This window comes from Grampus griseus (assembly GCF_964374135.1).
Source record: "Grampus griseus genome assembly, chromosome: 2".
Classification (NCBI taxonomy): Eukaryota; Metazoa; Chordata; class Mammalia; order Artiodactyla; family Delphinidae; genus Grampus; species Grampus griseus.
This window is the reverse complement of record NC_139018.1, coordinates 136039545-136063449: the sequence shown is the minus strand read 5'-3', so window position 1 is coordinate 136063449 and position 23905 is coordinate 136039545. Positions and strand designations below refer to the sequence as shown.

General features: G+C 39.4%; 1 protein-coding gene across 3 annotated transcripts in view; it reads right to left on the bottom strand.

The window, feature by feature from the left end:
- AGBL1 (AGBL carboxypeptidase 1) overlaps window positions 1–23905 on the bottom strand; it is a 775280-nt gene that overhangs the window by 536606 nt on the left and 214769 nt on the right. For all 3 annotated transcript variants that reach the window (XM_082681486.1, XM_082681485.1, XM_082681484.1), the window contains exon 17: window positions 23728–23881. In XM_082681486.1, coding sequence (XP_082537612.1) covers window positions 23728–23881 — 154 coding nt within the window. The remainder of the gene's footprint in view (window positions 1–23727; window positions 23882–23905) is intronic.

Here is a 23905-nt window from a genome sequence, read left to right as displayed (position 1 = left end):
AAAAACAGAACAAAGCATTCAAGAGCTGTGGGACAAAACAAAAAGGACCCCATGCATGTAACTGGGGTCCCTGAATGAGAAGAGAGAACAAGGCAGAAGAAATGTTTAAAGAGATAAAGGCTGGAACTTTTCAAAAATCAATGAAAAAGAACAAATCACAGATGCAAGTAGCTCACAAAATTCTAAGCAGAATAAATGACACATACATACATACTTACATGCATACATGCATCACACCTATGTAGATTATAGTCAAACTGCTGAAAACCGAAGATAATGAGAAAATCTTGAGAGCAACCAGAAACAAATGAAACACTATGCAGGTAAAAGCAAACATAAGAATTATAGCATTCTTCTTCTTGGCAACTGTGCAAGCCAGAAGACATTGTAGAAACATCTTTTAATACACTGAAAGGAAAAAAATCTGTCAACCTAGAATTCTATACTCAGGAAAAAATGTCTTCCAAATAAATGAAACTATAAAGACTTTTTCATAAAAATAAAAGCTTAGAGAGTTTATTACCTGCATATATGCTATTGATACAAGAAATATTAAAGTTCTTCAAACCTCCCCCAAAAAAATTCCAAGTGAAAAATTGGATCTAAAATAAATAAATAAAATAGACCAGAAAAGGTAAAAATAAGTGATAATACGCATTAGTTTCTTATGGCTACTGTAACATATTACCACAAACTCGGTGGTTTAAAGCAATACAAATTTACTCTCTTACACAGCACTGGAGTCCAGAAGTATGAAATCAGTTTCACTGGGGCAAAACCAAGGTGTTGCCAAGATGATGCCCTAGAGGAGGCTCTAGGAAAGAGTCCTCTTCCTTGCCTTTTCTAGCATCTAGAGATGCATTCCTTGCATTCCTTGGATCATGAACCTTTCCTCCTTCTCCAAAGACGATAGTGGAACTTCCTCTCTTTGTGCCTTTGCTTCTGCCCCATGATGTCTTCTACTTGCAATCTCTGTCTGCCTCTCCCTTATAAAGATGTTGTGATGGCATTTAGGCCCCACCCAGGTAATCCAGGATAATCTCCTCATCTAGAGACCCTTAACTTAATCACATCTGCAAAGTCTTTGCCATATAAGGTATCCATTCACAGATTTCAGGGATTAGGGTATGAACATCTTGCGCAGCGATTATTCAGTCTACCACAGCATAAAACCACTTCTCAACTCATTTTTTGAGGCCAGCTTTATCCTGAATTGAAATCATACAAAGATATTGCAAGAAAAGAAAACCACTGACCAATATCCCTCATAAACATAGGGCAAAATGTATCCTGACCAAAGGGAGTTTCTCTCAGAAATGCCAAGATTGGAGGCAAGGCAATGGGGGGGTAGTGGTTAAGAGCTTGGCCTCTGGAGCTAGAAATGCTAAGATGGGGTCAACAACTGAAAATCAAATACAATTCATCATACAAACAGGTTGAAAAAGAAAAATCATGGGATCATTCATTTATGATAAAAAATTCTCAGCAAACTAAAAATCAAACACAACTTTCTCAAGGACATCTATAAAAACCTACAAATAACACCATAGTTAATAGTAAAAACTAAATAATTTCCCAGACAATCAAGAACAGGGTAAATAATATCTCCTCTTACCACTTCTATTCAATATTATATTAGAGTTCCCGGGTAGTATTATAAGGCAAAAAAAGAAAAAGATATAAAATGTAAAACAAACAAGCAAGCAAAAATCCCTGTCTTTATTCACAGACAATTTGCATAAGTTATTTGCTAAAATTAAGAAAGAAAAAGAAAGAAACATGAGAAAAGCTACTAGAAGTAAAAATTACAGCAAAGTCATGGGACTCAAAGTTGATAACACAAAAATCAATTGTATTTTCATATACTAGCAATAAAAAAATGAAATTTAAAAACTATCATTTACCACAGCATCAAAAAGTGAAATACATGGGGAACTTCCCTGGTGGCACAATGGTTAAGACCCCGTGCTCCCCCCAATGCTCACTGCAGCACTATTTACAATAGCCAGGTCATGGACGCAATCTAAATGCCCATCAACAGATGAATGGATAAAGAAGATATGGTACATATATACAATGGAATATTACTCAGCCATAAAAAGGAACAAAACTGGGTCATTTGTAGACAGGCAGATGAATCTAGAGACTGTCATACAGAGTGAAGTAAGTCAGAAAGAGAAAAACAAACATCGTATATTAATGCATATATGTGGAACCTAGAAAAATGGTACAGATGAACCAGTTTGCAGGGCAGAGATAGAGATACACATGTAGAGAACAAACGTATGGACACCAGGGGGGAAAGTGGCGGGGGTGGTGGTGGTGTGATGAATTGGGAGATTGGGACTGACATGTATACACTAATATGTATAAAATGGATAACTAATAAGAACCTGCTGTATAAAAAATAAATAAAATAAAATTCAAAAAAAAAGAAGACCCCTTGCTCCCAATGCAGGAGGCCCAGGTTCAATCCCTGGTCTGGGAACTAGATCCCACATGCATGCTGCAACTAAGAGTTTGTGTGCCATAACTAAGGAGCCAGTGAGCTACAGTTAAGGAGCCCATGAGCTGCAACTAAGGAGCCTGCCTGCTGCAACTAAGGAGGCCACGTGTTGCAACTATGAACCCATGCAACCAAATAAATAAATAAAAAGTGAAATATATGGGATACATCTAAAGATTACATATAAGAAGTTTACACTAAACACTGCATAACACTAAAGGGAAAAATTAAATAAGGCCTAAATAAATGGAGAGGTATATCATGTTCATGGGTAGGAAGACTCAATAATGTTAAGATTGCAATTCTTTGCAAATGTCAGAATCTCAACAGCTTTTTTGTTGAGGAAACAAAGAATGAACCTTTGTTCTTGATCCATGCCTCATAGTATACACTAAAATCAACTTGATATACACCTAAATGTAAAACCTAAAACTATAAATCTTCAAAGAAACAAGTTTTGACCTCAGTTTAGGCAAAGTTTTTTTAAGCTCAGCACTATTAACATTTTGGGGTGGGTTGAGAAGGGCTGTTTTGTGCATTGTGTGATGTTTAGCAGCATCCCTGGCTTCTACCCTCTAGATGACAGTAAGCATCCCCTGAGTTGTGACAACCCAAAATATCTCCAGAGATGGCCAATTGTCTCCTGAGAGGCAGAAATGTCCCCAGCCAAGAACCACTGGGTTGAGTAAATGTTTATCTAGGATACACAGAGCAGTAACGCTACATTAATTAAAAAAAAATTTTTGAATGCCATCAAATTTTTAAATTTCCACTCTTTAGAAGACACCATTAAGAAAATGAAAAGCAAGTCAAGAGACTAAGAGAAAATATTTGCAAAACACATATCTGATGAAGAATCTGTATCCACAACAAATAAAGTCTCATAACTCAGTAATAATATAAAAAAATCATATGAGAAAATGGGCAAAAATTTGAAAAAAACACTTCGATATCATTAATCAGTAGGGAAATACAAAGTAAACTAAAATGCAATACTACTTCATACCTACTAGAATGGCAAACTTAAATAATTAAAATACGAAGTACCAGAAAGGATGTTGAGCCACTGGGACTGTGAGACACTGCTGGTAAGAATGCAAAATAGAACCACAACCTTGTAAAATAATCGGTCAGTTTCTTAGAAAATTAGACATACACTTACTTTATTTACCCAATATAAAAGAAAATATATGTCCACAAAAGACAACTATGTGAGCATTAATAGTTAGCTTTATTCACAATTACCAAACTGGAAACAATCTCCATGCCTGCCAATGGTGAATGGTTAAACAAACTTTGGTACATCCATTCAACAAAATAATCCTCAGTACTAAAAAGGAATGAACTACTGATTCATGCCAATAATGTGAATGAGTCTCATAAGCATTACACTAAGTGAAAGAGGATAAGAATGAAAGACCACATACTGTATGATTCCATTTATATGACTTTCAGGAAAAGGCAAAATTATAGGGACAGGCATCAGATCAGTAGTTGTCAGGGGCTTGGGATAGGAGAGTAGAATGACTGATTACAAATGAGTAAAAAAGAAAATTTTGAGGTGAAGAAAATATTGTGTATCTTTATGATAACGGTGGTTACATGACTATACACATTTTTTCAAAATTCATCAAACTCTACACTAAAAAAGAGTCTGTTTTCTGTCTTGAAGTATACCTCAATAAACCTAATCCTAAAAAAATGACCATACAAGTATCAATAATCTCTACAAAAGACCACAGGGAAAGATCAAGCAGTAGATTAGACATATACACATATATTCTATACTGAATTTATAAATGAAACTACCCAGTAGGAAAAGTGTCATTTCAAAAAAATTCAGATAAAATAGGTAAGAAAATCCAAATGACCCCTAGCTATATAAAAAGACACTTAACATCACTAGCCATGAGGGAAATGCTTATTAAATCATAGTGTGATACTATTTCACATGATAGACTGGCAAAAATTAAAGTCGGACAATACCAAGTGATATTATAGGCACCTTCAAAGACTGCTGGTGGGAGTGTAAATTGGAACGACCATCCTAGAAAACACTGGCATTACCAACTTAACGTAAGTATACCCTATTTCGTTTGTAATAGCGACAAACAGAATAACAGAATAGAAATATTCTAATTAGCCATCAACAGTAAAATGGATAGATTGACCTAAGTTGATACATGGGAGTATTATACAGTCACGAAAATGAATGACTTAGATCTCAACTCCTACATGTCATGTGGTTCAGTCTCAAAGTTTTTAACAAAATAAACCAATCACAATACTATATATATATATATATATACACACACACACACACATATATATGCTGTGTACATACATATACAGTATGCTTCCATTTACCTAAAGCTCCAAATAGGCAAACTCAGCAGTAGGTTGTTTAGGGATATATAAATGTGATTTTTAAATATAAAGAAAAGCAAGAGACAATTTAGCACACAATCCAGGATGGTAGTTACTTTAAGGCAGAAATAGTGGGGAGTCACAGGAATAAGGGTTACAGGGTCTAAAATATGGATAATGCTGTATTTCTTAAATTGGGTATTATATACCTGGTGTCCATTTTATTTTCTTTAATCTTTCTTTAATCTTTATTTTCTTTAATTTATGTTATGTTATCTTTCTTTAATATTTATTTTCTTTAATTTATGTTATATGAATTCTTTTATAAGTATTGCATTTAAAATAAAGCACTTTGTCTTATTATAAAAGACCTGGATTCCAATTTCTGGCTCCATATTTAATAGCTATGCAACCAGGCACAAGTCACTTTAACTCACTGGGCCTTACTTCCATCATCTTTAAAATGGGAATTTTTCCCTAACACATTAATTTCACAAGTATAAAGGAAAAGATTATTATACTAGACTCTATGAAAGTTAAGCAAAAAAAGTTAACAAATTTAAAAAGAAGCGACAGGCTAGGAAAAAACATCAGCCACTCAATGTCCTAGGCTTAGAACAATGATCAATACTTAATAAACGCTAAATAAATCAATTAATGATTAACAAAGAAGAATATTTCTAATATATAAAGAGCCCTTAATAAATCATTTAGAAGAAGACAAAGCATCTAATAAAATAATAGACAAATGATTTTTAAAATTAAGCAATTTAAAAGGAAGATACATAAATGACATTTAAAAATATGGACCATTTGAGTTATGCTCAAAGAAACTCAAATTGAAATAACACTGAAATGGTGTTTTGAGAGAGGGAGATTAATTTTTTTAACTAACAGGTAGGAAGATGTAGAAGACTAGTAAACCTATTGTTGGTTGGTCCCTGGAGGAAAATAATCTCCTATACTTTTTGTGGGAGTGTGACTTGGTAATGCAAGGTTGTCAATTCTCAGAATTCATGGGGAAGAGATTTGGACTTCCATGGGACAGAATTGTCAGGAAGGCTAATTTAAGTTCATTTCGTCTAAATTTCAAGACTCAGCATGCATGAGTTCATGTGTTTATGTGAGTGTGTATGTGCATGTGTGTATGTGTGTGTGTTTGTGCACTGGAGAAAAACATGAAACTGTTAACAGCAATTGCTTAAGGAATAGTAATATGAGAAATATATGGTTAATTTCATGTTTTACTCTAACATATCAATTTTTAAATAAGGATGATATGTTAACATTTAAATTTTTTTAATTAATTTTAATTTTTAATTAAATTTTAGTTTAAATTTTAAACATGAATTAGAATATAGTTGGAGACACTCAAAAAATAATAGGACAGACTCAGGTACCTACCCATCCAGATTTAAAAGCTGTTAACTTTTGGTTATATTTTCCCTAGAACTCTTTTTCTTTAAGAAATACAAACTCCCCAAAAGATTTAAAACCCATTTCCCTTTCTGCTCCTCCACCTTCAGATGGAATCACTATTTTGCATCTGGTGTTATCTTTTTTCAGCACGGTTTTATACTTTTTCTATACACGTTAAGTATCCATAAACAAGAAAATGTATTGTCCTGTTATATTAAAACGATAGGTAATTTTAATAAAAAATTCATGGTCATATTGTGAGGTTTCCATGAAATATATGAATCAGAGTACAATCTGGTTAGCGCAGCCTGGTAATCTGAGTTTGACTATTTTTGGAACTGGCAGTGGTGGTGACCCACACTTGAGAACATGTGTTGGTAGGTAGAGAAGCCTTTGCATCTGAGGCTAGAAGACAAGCGAGGAGTTTGGATTAGGTTTTCATGTCTTAGTTGCAGGGACTCTGAGAGAGAAAAACATCTGAATAATGGAGACATGGGTTGTCATCTGGTCCCTGCCCAGGCTGTGAAGAAGGAGTTTCTTTCATAGGAAACTTAGGGAGCTTTGGTGCCAAGCAACACTGAGGTGTGGTACAGAGTTTTGGAGAATGCTAATCCACCCACCACCCCATCTTTTTTTTTTTTTTTTTTTTGTGGTACATGGGCCTCTCACTGTTGTGGCCTCTCCTGTTGTGGAGCACAGGCTCTGGACGTGCAGGCTCAGCGGCCATGGCTCACGGGCCCAGCCGCTCCGCGGCATGTGGGATCCTCCCAGACCGGGACACGAACCCGTGTCCCCTGCATCGGCAGGCAGACTCTCAACCACTGTGCCACCAGGGAAGCCCCCACCCCCCCCATCTTTACATGAAATCCAGCAACTCTCTGAAAACCCAGCAATGGCAATAGCAAGAGTCCTTTTAGTAGCTGCAAGGACAGCAGACAACCACCAAAAGAAGCCTAAGCATCAGGGAAGAATGCACGCGCCCATAAGGGTGACTGTAACCAATGGCTACTTTATGAGTACAACTGAGGCTACCCGTGGGTACCCCAAGAAATACCTAGGAAAGAAGTAACTTTTCAGGAGAGGTTTAAAGGCCCTGAATTGTGAGTAGAAGAATAGATGCAAAATTTTCATTTATTTGCTCAATAAATATTGAGTGTGCACCAGTTTTGTGCAGGAACTGTTAGTTCCCAGAGATACAAGAGTGGAAAAATACAGCATATAATCTGTGCCCTCATGGAGCCCAGTAATAGGGGCTATGAAGAAAATAGAACAAGGTATGTGATAATGAGGTTCTGAGTGAGGGAACATTACATATGGTGACCCGGGAAGGCTTCCTCAATCTGAGCCAGGATAACATACGACAAGAAGAAATCAACCATGCCAAGTTATGGAAGAAAAGTATTCCACTCGAGGGAACAGCAGATGCAGAGGCCCAAGGGATATAATTAAGTTGCTATGTTCAAGGAATAGAAAGATTAGTGTGGCTGAGGGTACAAAGTGGTAAAGGGGTAAGATACAAAACAAGAGGGGCATGCAGGGTTTTGCAGAGGCATAAGATTTAGATTTTACTAAAATTACAAGGGTTATTAATATTAACATGACCACATGTGTACTCACACATTGGAGAAGCCTAGAACATATTACTTGTAGCATAAAAAAATATTTTTACATATAGGGAATTGCATCTCGAAGATAGAGGATTTTCTCTCATTACTACACAGCGGAAAGAGGTCATAGAATTTGGGGCTTAGGATTAAGAGGCTTAAGATTCAGAGAGTTTGGGGATAAATCTGAGCTTTACTCTTACTAACCATAGGAATTTTTAGGGCCTCAATTTTATCATCGAAAATTGGACACCATAAATTGTAATTCTTTTTTTTTTCTTCACCTCAGAGTTGTTGTGTGGAACAGTTAATCACATGTAAACACTCTGTAAACAGTTAATTCCCTTAAAAAGATATAAATTGTTATATCTCATGAACATATTTATAGGACAGAATGTTTGGCACTGATTCTGATGAAATATATGTTTCTGCTACAGTAACCACATATAGTCAATTTTTAGTATCCTTGTTAATTGAGAAAATTATTCAGGTAATGCAAACTTTGTTTTATTTCCCTCTGAAATAGATTATATTTTATAGAATATTGGCTTTATAATTATGTTTAGCCTGAGTTCTTATATAATTTGCAGGCCTCTGGAAATGAACATTCCCGAAACTGAACTCAGTATCCGTCCACCACAGTCTTACTCTCTCATATATTCTTCTGTTGGCATTAAACGGTGCACCCATCACCCAAAGGAGAAATACTTCAACCCCTTCCCCTTTATCCGTACTCCCAATCAATCGCCAAGACCTCTCACTTGTAACTTAGACATGTCACCTATATTTAGACCCTTCCCTCCCATTTCCACAGACTTACCTTCCTTGGGAACCTCATCGTCCAGATAGAGGACTAACAGTTGTTATCATTTCTTTTTTTTTTTTAACAGCTTTATTGGAGTATAATTACTTTACAGTGTTGTGTTAGTTTCTGCTGTATAACAAAGTGAATCAGCTATGTGCCAGGCACTGTTCTAAGTCCTCTACAAGCTTCCGATTGCCACATGAAGAAGGTACTATTGTTATCTGCAATTTATAAATGGGGAAACCTAGGCGTGGAGTATTGAAGCACCTTTTCCAAGGTCATGAAGCTGCTAAATGGCAGAGTCAAGATTAGAACCCCTGTGAGTCTGAATCTAGGGTCTAAGCACTTAAGAACTCCTCTGTGCTGGGCAACGTGTCACCATGTTCTCACTCCAGACTTCCCCCACATTGCTGCCATAAAATCTTCCTCCAAAACAAATCTGATCTTGTCGTTTCTCTGCTTTTAATAACATCCTGTTCGCTCATCACTGCCTTCGGGAGAAAGTAACATGAAAAATAAGGTTCTTTACCACTCAGCCCAAATTACCTTTCCCACCTTATGGTCTGACCCTATAATCAATCTACCATCCTGTAGTCCTGGCACCCTGAGATGTCCACAGCATCATTTCCAGGTCTCCCTGTCTCTGCAAAAGCTATTTTCCTACTTGAAAAGATACTCCTCAACTTCTCTGCAAGTAGCAGTCTGACTTCAAGAAGAAGATCATATGGCATTGGCACTGAACCTCAGTTTCATCATTATAAAATGGGCGTCGTAACTACACTCTTCCTCAACTCACAAGGGAACTATAAGGACAAAATGATATATTACGTAAAAACTTTGTAAGAGTAGACTACATGATTGGGTATAAGCAAAACTATTCAACTGTAAGGTTTTACAGTTTTTCCCATCCCCCGCCTCCAACCAGCCTTGGAAGGAGAAAGAATTCTTAACCTTCCTTTTCTTGGAGTGACTGGGCCAAAATGGGAAGTAAAAAGGAGGTACTCAACTGGTCTAAATGTCATAGCTTTGAGGGTTTGTACTGAAAAAAGGTGGGATTACTGTGAACCACTATTTGTGTGTGCAGATTGATAATAGTAAGATGGAGGAGGAAAGATGAATTTACCATGGTTTGAATGGGTTTTACATACTCCCCCTTTCATGTTTTCTGAAGAAAGATTCAAATAGTTCTTAAAATGGTTTTGGGATTCTCCACTGAGTTTTCTTTGAAAGCAAAGATGTGTCAATATAGGATCATTGTGCACATGGGATTTACACAGCTTCCCCTCGTGGTTACCCCTTTGATTCTACCATGAAGACAAATGCTCTCTTTTCTGTGCTTCCACTGAACTTTGTTCTGGTATAACTTGCTGTACCATAATGATCTGTTAACATGACTGTCATGCACAAATACATACACACACACAATGCCAATCATGGGTGTCTCAATGATTAGGATCACATACTAGTCATCTCTGTATTCCTAATATCTACCATGGTTCCTAGCCCTGGTTCCCTGAAGAGATGGAAATCTCAAAACAAGAAAAGGGTACAATTCAGTTTTTCTAATTCTAAATCATTTTATTAAAAATTTCCATAGAGAGGTCTTTTCATACTCTTGTAGTTCTTTTTTTTTTTTTTAGTTCTAACATTTCTCAGAAGCAGTGCTTTACAAAAAAAGAAAAGCGCATGATTTAACCAGGAGACGAGAGGTCTGAGGTCTAGAACCCCATCTGCCATCAATCAGCAAGGTGACCGAGACAGGTCAGTTCATGCTCCTGACCTTCAATCCCTCACTAGCAATTGAGGTATCTGGACTCCATAGTCTTTACAGATGTTTAAGCTCTAGAAGTCAATGATCCCTTAATAATACTTGGCTCCACGTGCCTCTGGGGGTAGGGGGCATAAAAGAAACAGGAATTCCCAGGAGTGAGAGGTTTCCACTTTGGGTTTCTGTCTTCCTTGGATCACTACTGTCCCTTCACCCTCTCGCCACGGGAAAGTTCTGTTCTTCATACCTGATCAGGTGTCTCAGAAAGAGACAAAGGCCAGAAAGGATGGAAAATGATTTGAAAAGAAGCCAAAAGGGGAATTCTGTAACTGTGTATTTTTCCATTCCGTTTTAATTTAAAACCACTTACAAGTGACAACTCCCAACCCAAGGCAGATGCCGTGGGGTAGCTCATTACACCCTTGGGACTCCGTGTAAATCTTTTTTTCTGAGAACAGCTATTGTCTTCCAAGGAAAAGCTTTTAGCATAATGTCAAGCTGAATAGAACACTGCTTTCATAAGAATATTTTTAAGAAAAAGAACAAGAGAAAGGTATTCTTTCACAACTGCAAAAGCAGCCTCCTGCTTCCTCACCTCAGGCCCCCTAGAAAGAACAGTATGTGAGCCACAGGAGGCTGAGGCAGTGCCATGAGATTACCTCACCTCCTGACACATAGGAAGGTTACACTCTGCTCTTTCAGGTTACAATAAATGCAGGGTGGAGGTGTCTCTGAGGGCAAAAATAGCAGACCCAGCCCCCTTCCATCCACCTTTGTTGTTTCTTGGCTTCTCACCAGCCAGTGAGTCAGTCAGCCACTCTTCACCTGGAGAATGAGAGTTTCTAATAAGAGAATGACATTTGCCGTCGGAAAATTCCCACAAATTAGTTCCCCTTTAGGTCGCTCTTGAGGATGGTCAAGACAATACTGCTATAGGGTCTGGATGGATAGATATCCAAAGGGGAAAAGAATGCGCAAAAAATGCTCCTGAGAAAAAAATGAAGCATCCATCACAGAGCTGTAGTTCCCCAAACTAAAAAGGAACTCAACTTTCCCTGGACTGAAATGGTTACTGAAAATGTGAAGGACCTCCCTGGTGGTCCAGGGTTTAAGACTCCATGCTTCCACTGCAGGGGGCGCAGGTTCGATCCCTGTTCGGGGAACTAGGATCCTGCATGCCGCAGAGCATGGCCAAAAAAACAAACAAAAATGTAAAAAAGATTTAAAAAAAAAAAAAAAGTGAGGTGATGGGGGAAATGTGCAGGAAATAGAAAATGTAACAAAATGATGACGGTCTTTAATAAGCTGTGTGTTTGATTGTGTGCATTTCTGGGGAATTTCCCAGTGATAGCAGACCCTAAGGAGGGGGGACATTCTGGAACTGTGGGGTGAAGACCTGGGATCTCCTCCTTGAGTAACCACTTACCATGGGGCCTCAGGCTGGTTATTTACCCTTAGTGAAGCTTACCTTGGCCATCTGCAAAATGGAGATAATGACAAGTACATGGAGACCCATGACAGCAAAGGCAGCACTTGTGCCAAAAGCAGGAAGCAGGCCTGAGCTGGAGAATGGCTGAGCCTTGGTAAAGGTAGAACTACTCTCCCTTCTAGGTTTTTCATCCACCTCCACTAGGGTTTAAGGAAACAATGCTCCCCACCCCAAGGCTTTTTCTTCCTTCTGAATTGTTCGCTAGTTCTGCGTAAATTCAGTAACTTTTCTCAGTTCAAATCCAAAAAGCACACACGTGCATACACACACACACACACACATATACACCGTTCCTGAAGAGTACACAAACTAAAGAAAATACGACTTCTCAATTCTTTACTTGGAAGTTGCATATTCAAAGGCTCTGCTAATCAAAGTACCTCTTGACATACGACGTGTGAAAGGATTTAACTAGGCTAAGTGCAATGATGCCAGAACACCATTAACCAATGGAGAGCAGTCTCACAAAGCACTAGAATCCACATCCTGGATGGATCTTGCCTACCAAACCTACCCCCAGACCTGCTCATCCGTTGCCTTCTATTCCAACCTGTTGGAGCCTGTATCCCATCTTCCTGGATTCTATTCACTCCTCACTTATTCTCTGCTCTGCAAACTTCAACAGGGTTCCTTTGACCTCTGGAATCCTACTGGTTAAGAAGGGCCTGGACTTTCTAATTCCTTAATGCCTCATCCACTGAGAGTCTCTGATGCTAGGATGAGCCATTTATCCTTTGGTAACAGCTCCCTTTTATCATGTTTCTTCCATTATGGCATCAATGACAATCTCTCAGAGAAATTCCCTTTTCACTGTCCCACTGAAAAGGGCAGAAAGTGACTCTGCTCTTGGTGACCTGCCAGCATTTTGGCTCTGAGGGCTCAGATCTACAAGTGTAAAGTGTGCCTTCTCTCTTAGGACCATTGTGAGAAGGCACCTGCCCTCAATTCCCGGGAGACCAATAAAGCATACGCCAGGCAAATCTGGGTACTACTGAACCGGAAATATATTTATCAAGAAGGTAAGGCTAAATGTTTCCAGGAAAATATCTTTTTTTACAAATGCTTTTGAAGAATAAATCAAACCAAATGAATCCTTCCAGGAGACTCTCTGGAGCCCAGACCCTAGGAAGGACTAAAAGTAATCAATAAACTGTTCTGAACAATCCCCTGGTCAGACTTTAGGCCAGACCACTGGGGAATCAGTCTCCAGCAGGGGCTTTCTCCCAGGGCCCCGTAGCCATGCTCTTATCTCCTGGGGTTCTAAAATAAAACTGAAGCGATAATCCTGCACAGTGGAAAGAAAGTCTTTCAGTGAACAAAACCTCCTTATGAGAGGTGAGTGGCAGCCACTGAGTCGGAAACTAGCCAAATCACAGCTAAATACAACTGCAAACTGAAGCTGGCCTGGTCCCTGGGAGGGAGGAAGTGGGTAAGACAATTGAAGTTCAGCTGCAGGGAAGCTTGGAGGCAGGAGAGTCTTGAGCTGCTGGCTCATTTGCTATTTTCTTGTCCTAAAACAATGCGTCATATTTTGCGGTTCGAAGAAAGTTAAGTGGTTTATTTCTGATTTACAGGCATGTTTAATTGCATTTTGGAGGGTAGGTGATGTTCATATTGTGTGTTTTTTTTAATTTTTATTCATTTATTTATTTATTTTTAAGAAACACAGCAATGGCCTGGGTTCAGGTATGTACTGAAACCTGCTAAACAGATTTTTGATTCTGCAGCCCGTCTGGGACTATGTTCCCAGCACTGAGGGCCAAGACATGCAATCGCAGCTCTGTGCTGGGATCTGAGGGGTCTGGAGGTTCTGAATCTTCCCTCCCTCTTTCCTTCCTGCCACAGTGTCTGAAACATCCACCATGAAAATGCCTCCTTTGGGTTAGGAGAGGAAAATAAAATTCACTGTGAGCAAGAAGTGGGTAATACATTCATTTGTGGTCAATTTAGTGTGAGTTGCTTTAACAACTAAGCTAGCTTGCAATAGTGTGAGGACATAGAACAGGGAGGAGAGGAAGTTCTGGATCACAGAGGAGCCTGCATAGTGATGCTGAATACCTGTTCTGATGACTGCATGAGCACATTTCTTGTGTGTATGGACCCAGGAATCAGAAAAAGAAAATCAGAAATCAAGCACCACCACTGACTGTGGTATTTAACCTCCCTGAGTCCCACTTACCTCATTTGTAAAAATGGAGAGTCCTGAATTCAGCCCCATTATGAAAGATACCAATCAGCTACATAACCGATAACACATAAGACTTTCAGAGTACGTGCAAAATAGATTGGAACTCTTCGTATATACTTAGAAGTAAAGGACAGTAGCATGGGAAGGGCACTAGCCTTTTCACTTTTTAGCTACATGACCTTAGATTAGTCCCAGGACCGGCTACTCGATGTGAGGGCCCATTGCAAAATGAAAATGCAAAGCCCCTCCTTCAAAACTTTTAAGATTTTCAAGTTGGTGACAGAAGAACATTAAACGAAGTTCAAGGCCTTTCTAAGCATGGGACCTGTGCAATTGTACAGCTGACACACCTATAATGACATCCCTCATTAGTCTTTTCTCCTCAGGATTCAGCTCAACGATTGTCACTTGCAAGTCAATTATGCCAAAAAGAAAATGAACAGCATTCATTTCACCACTATCTGGGTCCTCTCCATGCCTGCCCATCTTGAGATGAACAACTGCTGACATGTTGGTACACATTTAAGACAGAACACTGTAATGATGCATGAGAGGGAGGTAGAAGATAGGTGGGGCCCAGGCTGAGCAGCTGCAACCAGTCACCGGTTGAAACTTCGAGATAAGATACTAGCAGGAGCATCAGGTCTTGATTGGGTGAGAGACAAATCGACCACATTTTTTTCATTCTTGTGGTCAAGGGGATTTCCCAGCCTGCACATGCACAGAGAAGGTCCTCAGTCTAGCGAAGGGGTCAAAGGGAGAAAGAAACACCAGTCCACAACATCTCCTGTCAAACCCCCCAGAAACCTTCATGCTGGAATCCATCTTGGCTGAGAGATGTGTATGCCACCAGGAAGGACCCTGAGTCAGGGCAAATATGGGCACAAGCAAGATGGTTGGCCAGAGACAACCAGAAGACTGCTCCCATATAAGCAATCTAAGTCACCTTTATTGGGAGCAACTCACTCCGTGAGTTTGCCCATGTGGTTTGCTTCTAATAAATGCTTTATCTGTTTCACAATCATGATCTCTTTACTGAATTATTTCTTCAAAGATGACAAGAACCGAGGTCCTGCTTCCAGCCATCTCACCACCACCACCCAGAATCACCACACCAGAATCAAGAATATACATTTATTATTACCAATCTTAGACCATAAGCAGAAACCAGCCTCCTCTGATTCATATGAAGGTGTGCTAAGAGATATCTTTTCTTTTTTTTAACTGAACTATTTTGGAGTGCCAAATTACTTAGGGGCTTTTACTATGTTTCAAGTCCTCTCCTTATAGTAAGAATGATCTCTGTGGTTATAATATCAACAAAAGCACCATTGTCAGCATAAATAAAAATGCAAAAACAGCTCCATGTCATAATTACACATTGGGTACCACTCAGCTCCTATTCAGAAACTGAGCCTGAACAATGAAGACATACATAGATCTACTTTCTTAAATAAATTATTGTTCTATGAAGGTTACCCTGGAAGGATTACTGTCTCTAACTTCCAAGAACTTCTCATTTGCAAGGGAAGGACTTGGCAAGTGTTACAGAAGTTGCTCTCAAAAGCATAAAACACATAAGAGAATTTTTAGAAAATCCAATATCATTCATTAAAGCATTTTAAGGTCTTATTAATTCAGATGGGATAATCGGTTGTTGATTAGCCAGACAGTTAAGCATTCATTGTCATATGCTGATGAACTGTGAGAAAGTACATTTCCTATCCACCAAAGATTCACCTAATGCAGTTAGCACTTCATCAGGCAAGGCTGCATCTGGATAAATTAGCTAGATCTTTATTCCCCAGTCTTTTCTTTCATCTCCCAAACTTTTCCTTAATGAAATCTATTCCTCATTCTGCTTGGTTGAACACTATATCAGGAGCCAACTTTAAAAGGTGGCTAGCAGGGGGACCTTCAACATGGCGGAGTAAGATGCGGAGATCACCATCCTCCCCACAAATACATCAGAAATACATCTACACGTGGAACAGCTCCTACAGAATACCTACTGAACGCTGGCAGAAGACCTCAGACTTCACAAAAGGCAAGAAAATCCTCATGTACCTCGGTAGGGCAAAACAAAAAACAGAGACAAAAGAATAGGGACGGGACCTACACCTCTGGGAGAGAGCTAGAAGGAGGAAAAGTTTCCACACACTAGGAAGCCCCTTCACAGGCGGAGACAGGGTGGCAGTGGGGGGAAGCTTCGGAGCCATGGAAGAGAGCACAGCAACAGGGGTTCAGAGAGCAAAGTGAAGAAATGCCCACACAGATTGGTGCCGACCAGCACTCACCAGTCCGAGAGGCTTGTCTGCTCACCCGCTGGGGTGGGTGGGGGCTGGGAGCTGAGGCTCAGTCTTCGGAGGTCAGATCCCAGGGAGAGGACTGGGGTTGGCTGGGTGAACACAGCCTGAAGGGGGCTAGTGCGCCACAGCTAGCCAGGAGGGAGTCCAGGAAAAAGCCTGGAACTGCCTAAGACGCAAGAGACCATTGTTTCGGGGTGCACAAGGACAGGGGATTCCCACCCTGTCTGCCCACAGAAGGCAGAGCACCACCTAAATGAGATCCAGAGGTGGGCACAAGCCATGGCTATCAGCTCAGACCCCAGAGACGGGCATGAAATGCTAACACTGCTGCTGCAGCCACCAAGAATCCTGTGTGCAAGCACAGGTCACTATCCACACACCCCCACCCCCATGCCAGGAGCCTGTGCAGCCCACCACTGCCAAGGTCCCATGATCAAGGGACAACTTCCACAGGAGAACACACACTGTGCCTCAGGCTGCTCCAATGCCACGCTGGCCTCTGTTGCCGCAGGCTCACCCCACATAACCATTATAAATATCATACCCCTCCTTCACCTGGGCATGAGTGAGCCAGAGCTCCCTAGTCAGCCGCTGTTTTAATCCCATCCTGTATGGGTGGGAATAGATGCCTGAGGGTGACCTACATGCAGAGGTTGGGCCAAAACCAAAGCTGAACTCCAGGAGCTGTGTGAACAAAGAAGAGAAAGGGAAATTTCTCTGTGCAGCCTTAGAAGCAGCGGATTAAATCCCCACCATCAACTCGATATACCCTGCATCTGTGGAAGACCTGAATGGACAACAAATCATCCCAAACTTGAGGCAGCAGACTTTGGGAACAACTGCAGACTTGGGGTCTGCTGTCTATGACTGATTTGTTCCTGGTTTTTATGTTTATCTTACTATAGTTTTCAGCGCTTGTTATCATTGGTGGATCTGTTTATTGGTTTGGCTGCTCTCTCCTTTTTTAAATTTTTATTATTTTTTTTATTTTAATAATTTTTTTTTCTTTTTTTCTCCCTTTCCTTCCGAGCCGTGCGGCTGACAGGGTCTTGGTGCTCCGGTTTCATGTCAGGCCTGAGCCTCTAAGGTGGGAGAGCGGAGTACAGTACATTGGACTACCAGAGACATCCCAGCCCCATGAAATATCAATCCACGAAAGCTCTCCCAGAGATCTCCATCTCAATGCTAAGACCCAGCTCCACCCAAATGCCAGCAAATTACAGTGCTGGACACCCCATGACACTCAACTAGCAAGACAGGAACACAAGCCCAGCCATTAGCAAAGATGCAGCCTAAAATCATACTAAGTTCACAGACACCCCAAAACACATCACAAGATGTGGCCCTGCCCACCAGAAAAACAAGATCCAGCCCCACCAACCAGAACACAGGCATCAGTCCCCTCCACCAGGAAGCCTACACAAGCCACTGAACCAACCTCACCCACTGGGGTCAGACACAGAAAACAACGGAAACTAAGACCCTGCAGCCTGCAAAAAGGAGACCACAAACACAGTAAATTAAACAAAATGACAAGACAAGGAAATATGCAGCAAATGAAGGACCAAGGGAAAAACCCACCAGAACAAACAAATGAAGAGGAAATAGGCAGCCTACCTGAAAAAAAATTCAGAGTAATGATAGTAAAAAGCATACAAAATCTTGGAAACAGAATGCGGAAAATACAAGAAATGTTTAACAAGGACCTAGAAGAACTAAAGAGCAAATAAAAAATGATGAACAACACAATAAATGAAATAAAAAATTCTCTAGAAGGAATTAATAGCAGAATAACTAAGGAAGAAGAACGGATATGTGACGTGCAAGATAAAATAGTGGAAATAGCCACTGCAGAGCACAATAAAGAAAAAAGAATGAAAAGAATTGACGACAGTCTCAGAGACCTCTGGGACAACATTAAACATACCAACATTCAAATTTTAGGGGTCCCAGAAAAAGAACACAAAAAGAAAGAGTCTGAGAAAATATTTGAAGAGATTATAGTTGAAAACTTCCCTACCACGGGAAAGGAAATAGTCAACCAAGTCCAAGAAGCGCAGAGAGTCCCATACAGGATAAATCCAAGGAGAAACATGCCAAGACACATATTAATCAAGCTATCAAAAATTAAATACAAAGAAAAAATATTAAAAGCAGCAAGGGAACAGCAACAAATAACATACAAGAGAATCCCCATAAGGTTAACAGCTGATCCTTCAGCAGAAACTCTGCAAACCAGAAGGGAGTGACAGGACATATTTAAAGTGATGAAAGGGAAAAACCTACAACCAAGATTATCCTACCCAGCAAGGATGTCATTCAGATTCAACAGACAAATTAAAACCTTTACAGACAAGCAAAAGTTAGGAGAATTCAGCACCACCAAACCAGGTTTACAACAAATACTAAAGGAACTTCTCTAGGCAGGAAACACAAGAGAAGGAAGAGACCTACAAAAACAAACCCAAAACAATTAAGAAAATCATAATACTAACATACATATCGATAATTACCTTAAATGTAAAAGGATTAAATGCTCCAATCAAAAGACACAGACTGGCTGATACAAAAACAAGACCCATATATATGCTGCCTACAAGAGACCCACTTCAGAGCTAGGGACACATACAGACTGAAGGTGAGGGGATGGAAAAAGATATTCCATGAAAATGGAAATCAAAAGAAACCTGGAGTAGCAATTCTCATATCAGACAAAAGAGAGTTTAAAATAAAGACTATTAAAAGAGACAAAGAAGGACACTACAAAACGATCAAGGGATCAATCCAAGACGAAGATTTAACAATTGTAAAAATTTATGCACCCAACATGAGAGCACCTCAACACATAAGGCAAATGCTAACAGCCATAAAAGGGGACATTGACAGTAACACAATCATAGTAAGGGACTTTAACACCCCACTTTCACCAATGGACAGATCATCCAAAATGAAAATAAATAAGAAAAAACAAGCTTTAAATGATACATTAAACACGATGGACTTAATTGACATTTATAGGACATTCCATCCAAAAACAACAGAATACACATTCTTCTCAAGTGCTCATGGAACATTCTCCAGGATAGATCATATCTTGGGTCACAAATCAAGCGCTGGTAAATTTAAGAAAACTGAAATCATAGCAAATATCTTTTCCAAACACAACACCATGAGACTAGATATCAATTCCAGGAAAACATCTGTAAAAAATACAGACACATGGAGGCTAAACAGTATGCTACTTATTAACCAAGAGATTACTGAAGAAATCAAAGAGGAAATCAAAAAATACCAAGAAACAAACGACAATGAAAACATGACAACCCAAAACCTATGGGATGCAGCAAAAGCAGTTCTAAGAGGGAAGTGTATAGCAATATAATCCTACCTCAGGAAACAAGAAAAATCTGAAATAAATAATCTAACCTTACACCTAAAGCAATTAGAGAAAGAACAAAACAACCCCAAAGTTAGCAAAAGGAAAGAAATCATAAAGATCAGATCAGAAATAAATGAGAAAGAAATGAAGGAAACAACAGCAAAGTTCCATAAATCTCAAAGCTGGTTCTTTGAGAATATAAACAAAATTGATAAACCATTAGCCAGACTCATCAAGAAAAAAAGGGAGAAGACTCAAATCAACAGAATTAGAAATGAAAAAGGAGAACAACTGACACTGCAGAAATACAAAGGATCATGAGAGATTACTACAAGCAACTATATGCCAATAAAATGGACAACCTGGAAGAAATGGACAAATTCTTAGAAAAGTACAACCTTCCAACTGAACCAGGAAGAAACAGAAAATATAAATAGATCAATCACAAGCAGTGAAATGGAAACTGGGATTAAAAATTTTCCAACAAAAAAAAGAACAGGTCCAGAGGCTTCACAGGCAAATTCTATCAAAACACTGAGAAAAGAGTTAACACCTATCCTTCTCAAACTCTTCCAAAATATAGCAGAGGGAGGAACACCCCAAACTCATCTATGAGGCCACCATCACCCTGACACCAAAACGGGACAAAGATGTCGCTAAAAAGAAAACTGCAGGCCAATATCACTGATGAATATAGATGTAAATATCCTCAACAAAATACTAGCAAATAGAATCCAACAGCACATTGAAAGGATCGTACACCATGATCAAGTGGGGTTTATCCCAGGAATGCAAGGATTCTTCAATATGCAAATCAATCAATGTGATACACCATATTAATACACTAAAGGATAACAACCATGGGATCATCTCAATAGATGCAGAAAAAGCTTTTGACAAAAATCAACACCTATTTATGATAAAAGCTCTCCAGAAAGTAGGCACAGAGGGAACCTACCTCAACATAATACAGGCCATATATGACAATCCCACAGCCAACATTGTCCTCAATTGTGAAAAACTGAAACCATTTCCTCTAAAATCAGGAAGAAGACAAGGTTGCCCATTCTCACCTCTATTATTCAACTAGTTTTGGAAGTTTTAGCCACGGCAATCAGAGAAGAAAAAAAAAAAGGAATCCAAATCATAAAAGAAGAAGTAAAATTGTCACTGTTTGCAGATGACATGATACTATACATAGAGAATCCTAAAGATGTTACCAGAAAACTACTAGAGCTAATCAATGAATTTGGTAAAGTAGCAGGATACAAAATAACTGCACAGAAATCTCTCTCATCCCTATACACTAATGATGAAAAATCTGACAGAGAAATTAAGGAAACACTCCCATTTACCACTGCAACAAAAAGAATAAAATATCTAGGAATAAACCTACCTAAGGAGACAAAAAACCTGTATGCAGAAAACTATAAGACACTGATGAAAGAAATTAAAGATGATACAAACAGATGGACAGATATACCATGTTCTTGGATTGGAAGAATCAACATTGTGAAAAAGACTATACTACACAAAGCAATCTACAGATTCAATGCAATCCCTATCAAATTAGCAATGGCATTTTTCAGAGAACAAGAACAAAAAATTTCACAATTTGTATGGAAACACAAAAAACTCCGAATAGCCAAAGCAATCTTGAGAAAGAAAAACGGAGCTGGTGGAATCAGGCTTCCTGACTTCAGACTATACTACAAAGCTACAGGTATCAAGACAGTATGGTACTGGCACAAAAACAGAAATATAGATCAATGGAACAGGATAGAAATCCCAGAGATAAACCTACACACATATGGTCACCTTATCTTTGATAAAGGAGGCAAGAATATACAATGGACAAAAGACAGCCTCTTCAATAACTGGTGTTGGGAAAACTGTAAAAGAATGAAATTAGAACACTCCCTAACATGGATACAAAAATAAAGTCAAAATGGATTAAAGACCTAAATGTAAGGCCAGACACTGTAGAACTCTTAGAGGATTCCATAGGTAGAACACTGTGTTACATAAATCACAGCAAGATTCTTTTTGACCTGCCTCCTACAGAAATTTAAATAAAGACAAAAATAAACAAATGGGACCTAATGAAACTTAAAAGTTTTTGCACAGCAAAGGAAACCATAAACTAGACGAAAAGACAACCCTCAGAATGGGAGAAAATATTTGCAAACGAAGCAACTGACAAAGGATTAATCTCCAAAATATGTAAGGAGCTCATGCAGCTCAATACCAAAAAACAAACAAGCCAATCCAAAAGTGGGCAGAAGATCTAAATAGACATTTCTCCAAAGAAGATATATAGATTGTCAACAAACACATGAAAGGATGCTCAACATCACTAATCATTAGAGAAATGCCAATCAAAACTACCATGAGGTATCACCTCACACAGGTCAGAATGGTCATCATCAAAAAATCTACAAACAATAAATGCTGGAGAGGGTGTGGAGAAAAGGGAACCCTGTTGCACTGTTGGTAGGAATATAAATTGATACAGCCACTGTGGAGAACAGTATGGAGGTTCCGTAAAAAACTAAAAATAGAACTACCATATGATCCAGCAATCCCACTACTGGGTATATACCGAGAATACCATAATTCAAAAAGAGACATGTACCACAGTGTTCATTGCAGCACTATTTACAACAGCCAGGACATGGAAGCAACCTAAGTGTCCATCAACATATGAATGGATAAAGAAGATGTGGTACATATATACAATGGAATATTACTCATCCATAAAAGGAAACAAAATTGCACTATTTGTAGTGAGGTGGATGGACTGCGAGTCTGTCATACAGAGTGAAGTAAGCCAGAAAGAGAAAAACAAGTACCGTATGCTAATACATATATCTGGAATCAAAAAAAAAAGAAAAGAAAAAAAACCATGGTTCTGATGAACCCAGGGGCAGGACAGGAATAAAGACACAGACATAGAGAATGGATTTGAGGACACGGGGAGGCGGAAGGGTAAGCTGGGACGAAGTGAGAGAGTAGCATTGTCATATATACACTACGAAATGTAAAATAGATAGCTAGTGGGAACCAGCTGCATAGCACAGGATGATCAGCTCTGTGCTTTGGGACCACCTAGAGGGGTGGGATAGGGAGGGTGGGGTGAGATGCAAGTGGGAAGGTATATGGTGATATATGTATACATATAGCTGATTCACTTTGTTATACAGCAGAAACTAACACAACATTGTAAAGCAATTTTACCCCAATAAAGATATTTAAAAAAAAGAAAAAGCTGGTTGGTTACAAGCAAATCACATTTGTGCTCAGGACTCTAATATTAAATGGGCATTCATGTGTCTGTGAGAGTGTGTCTGTGTGTGTGTGTGTGTATGCCTGTGTGTTTTGGTTTGGTTTTACAGTTCTTGGCTAGAGCCTCCTCCACACTGTCAGCTCTTCTGATCCAAACTGTAACCCAAGTCATCAAGGGAATTCTTCAGCCAGTGCTCCAACCCTCAACTGCCTTCCTTTCCTAACCTTGACTGACCGTGAGTGTAGTATAACGAGAGTAAGCATGGTGAGAAAAGTCCCTGGATTAGAAGTCGCAAAATGTGATTCATTTTCCAGTCCTGGTTCTGTTTTAGCAGAAGTGACCGTCACTTGTAAACTGCTCTCAATTCCAACAAGTCATTTCATCTTTCTGACAATTTGCAATTTATTGTTTTCTCCCTTTGATAACAGAGCAACATGAATATTTACCCTTTTGTCATATCAAGAAGAGTTGGGTTTCTATAAAGGTAGACCAGTCCCCAGCACTTTATGGAGCTTCTGATCTCCAAGGGACAGAGTGCTTCCAAGACTCCGAAGACCCCCACCCTCACCACCAAATCTTCAAAGAAGAGGGTCTGCCGTTTACTCACGGAGCTGCTCCAGGTGGCCAGCGCTGTTAGACTCGGGCATGGCAGTGATGGTCACCAATGGACATGAATTCCCTCCTAGCGTCTGGCAGAGAACCTCCTGACGGAAGTAGACCTGCTTGGGGTTCACGCTTTTTTCCAGAACGTCAAGGTGAGTCTGGAGCAGAGATGAAACAGAAGT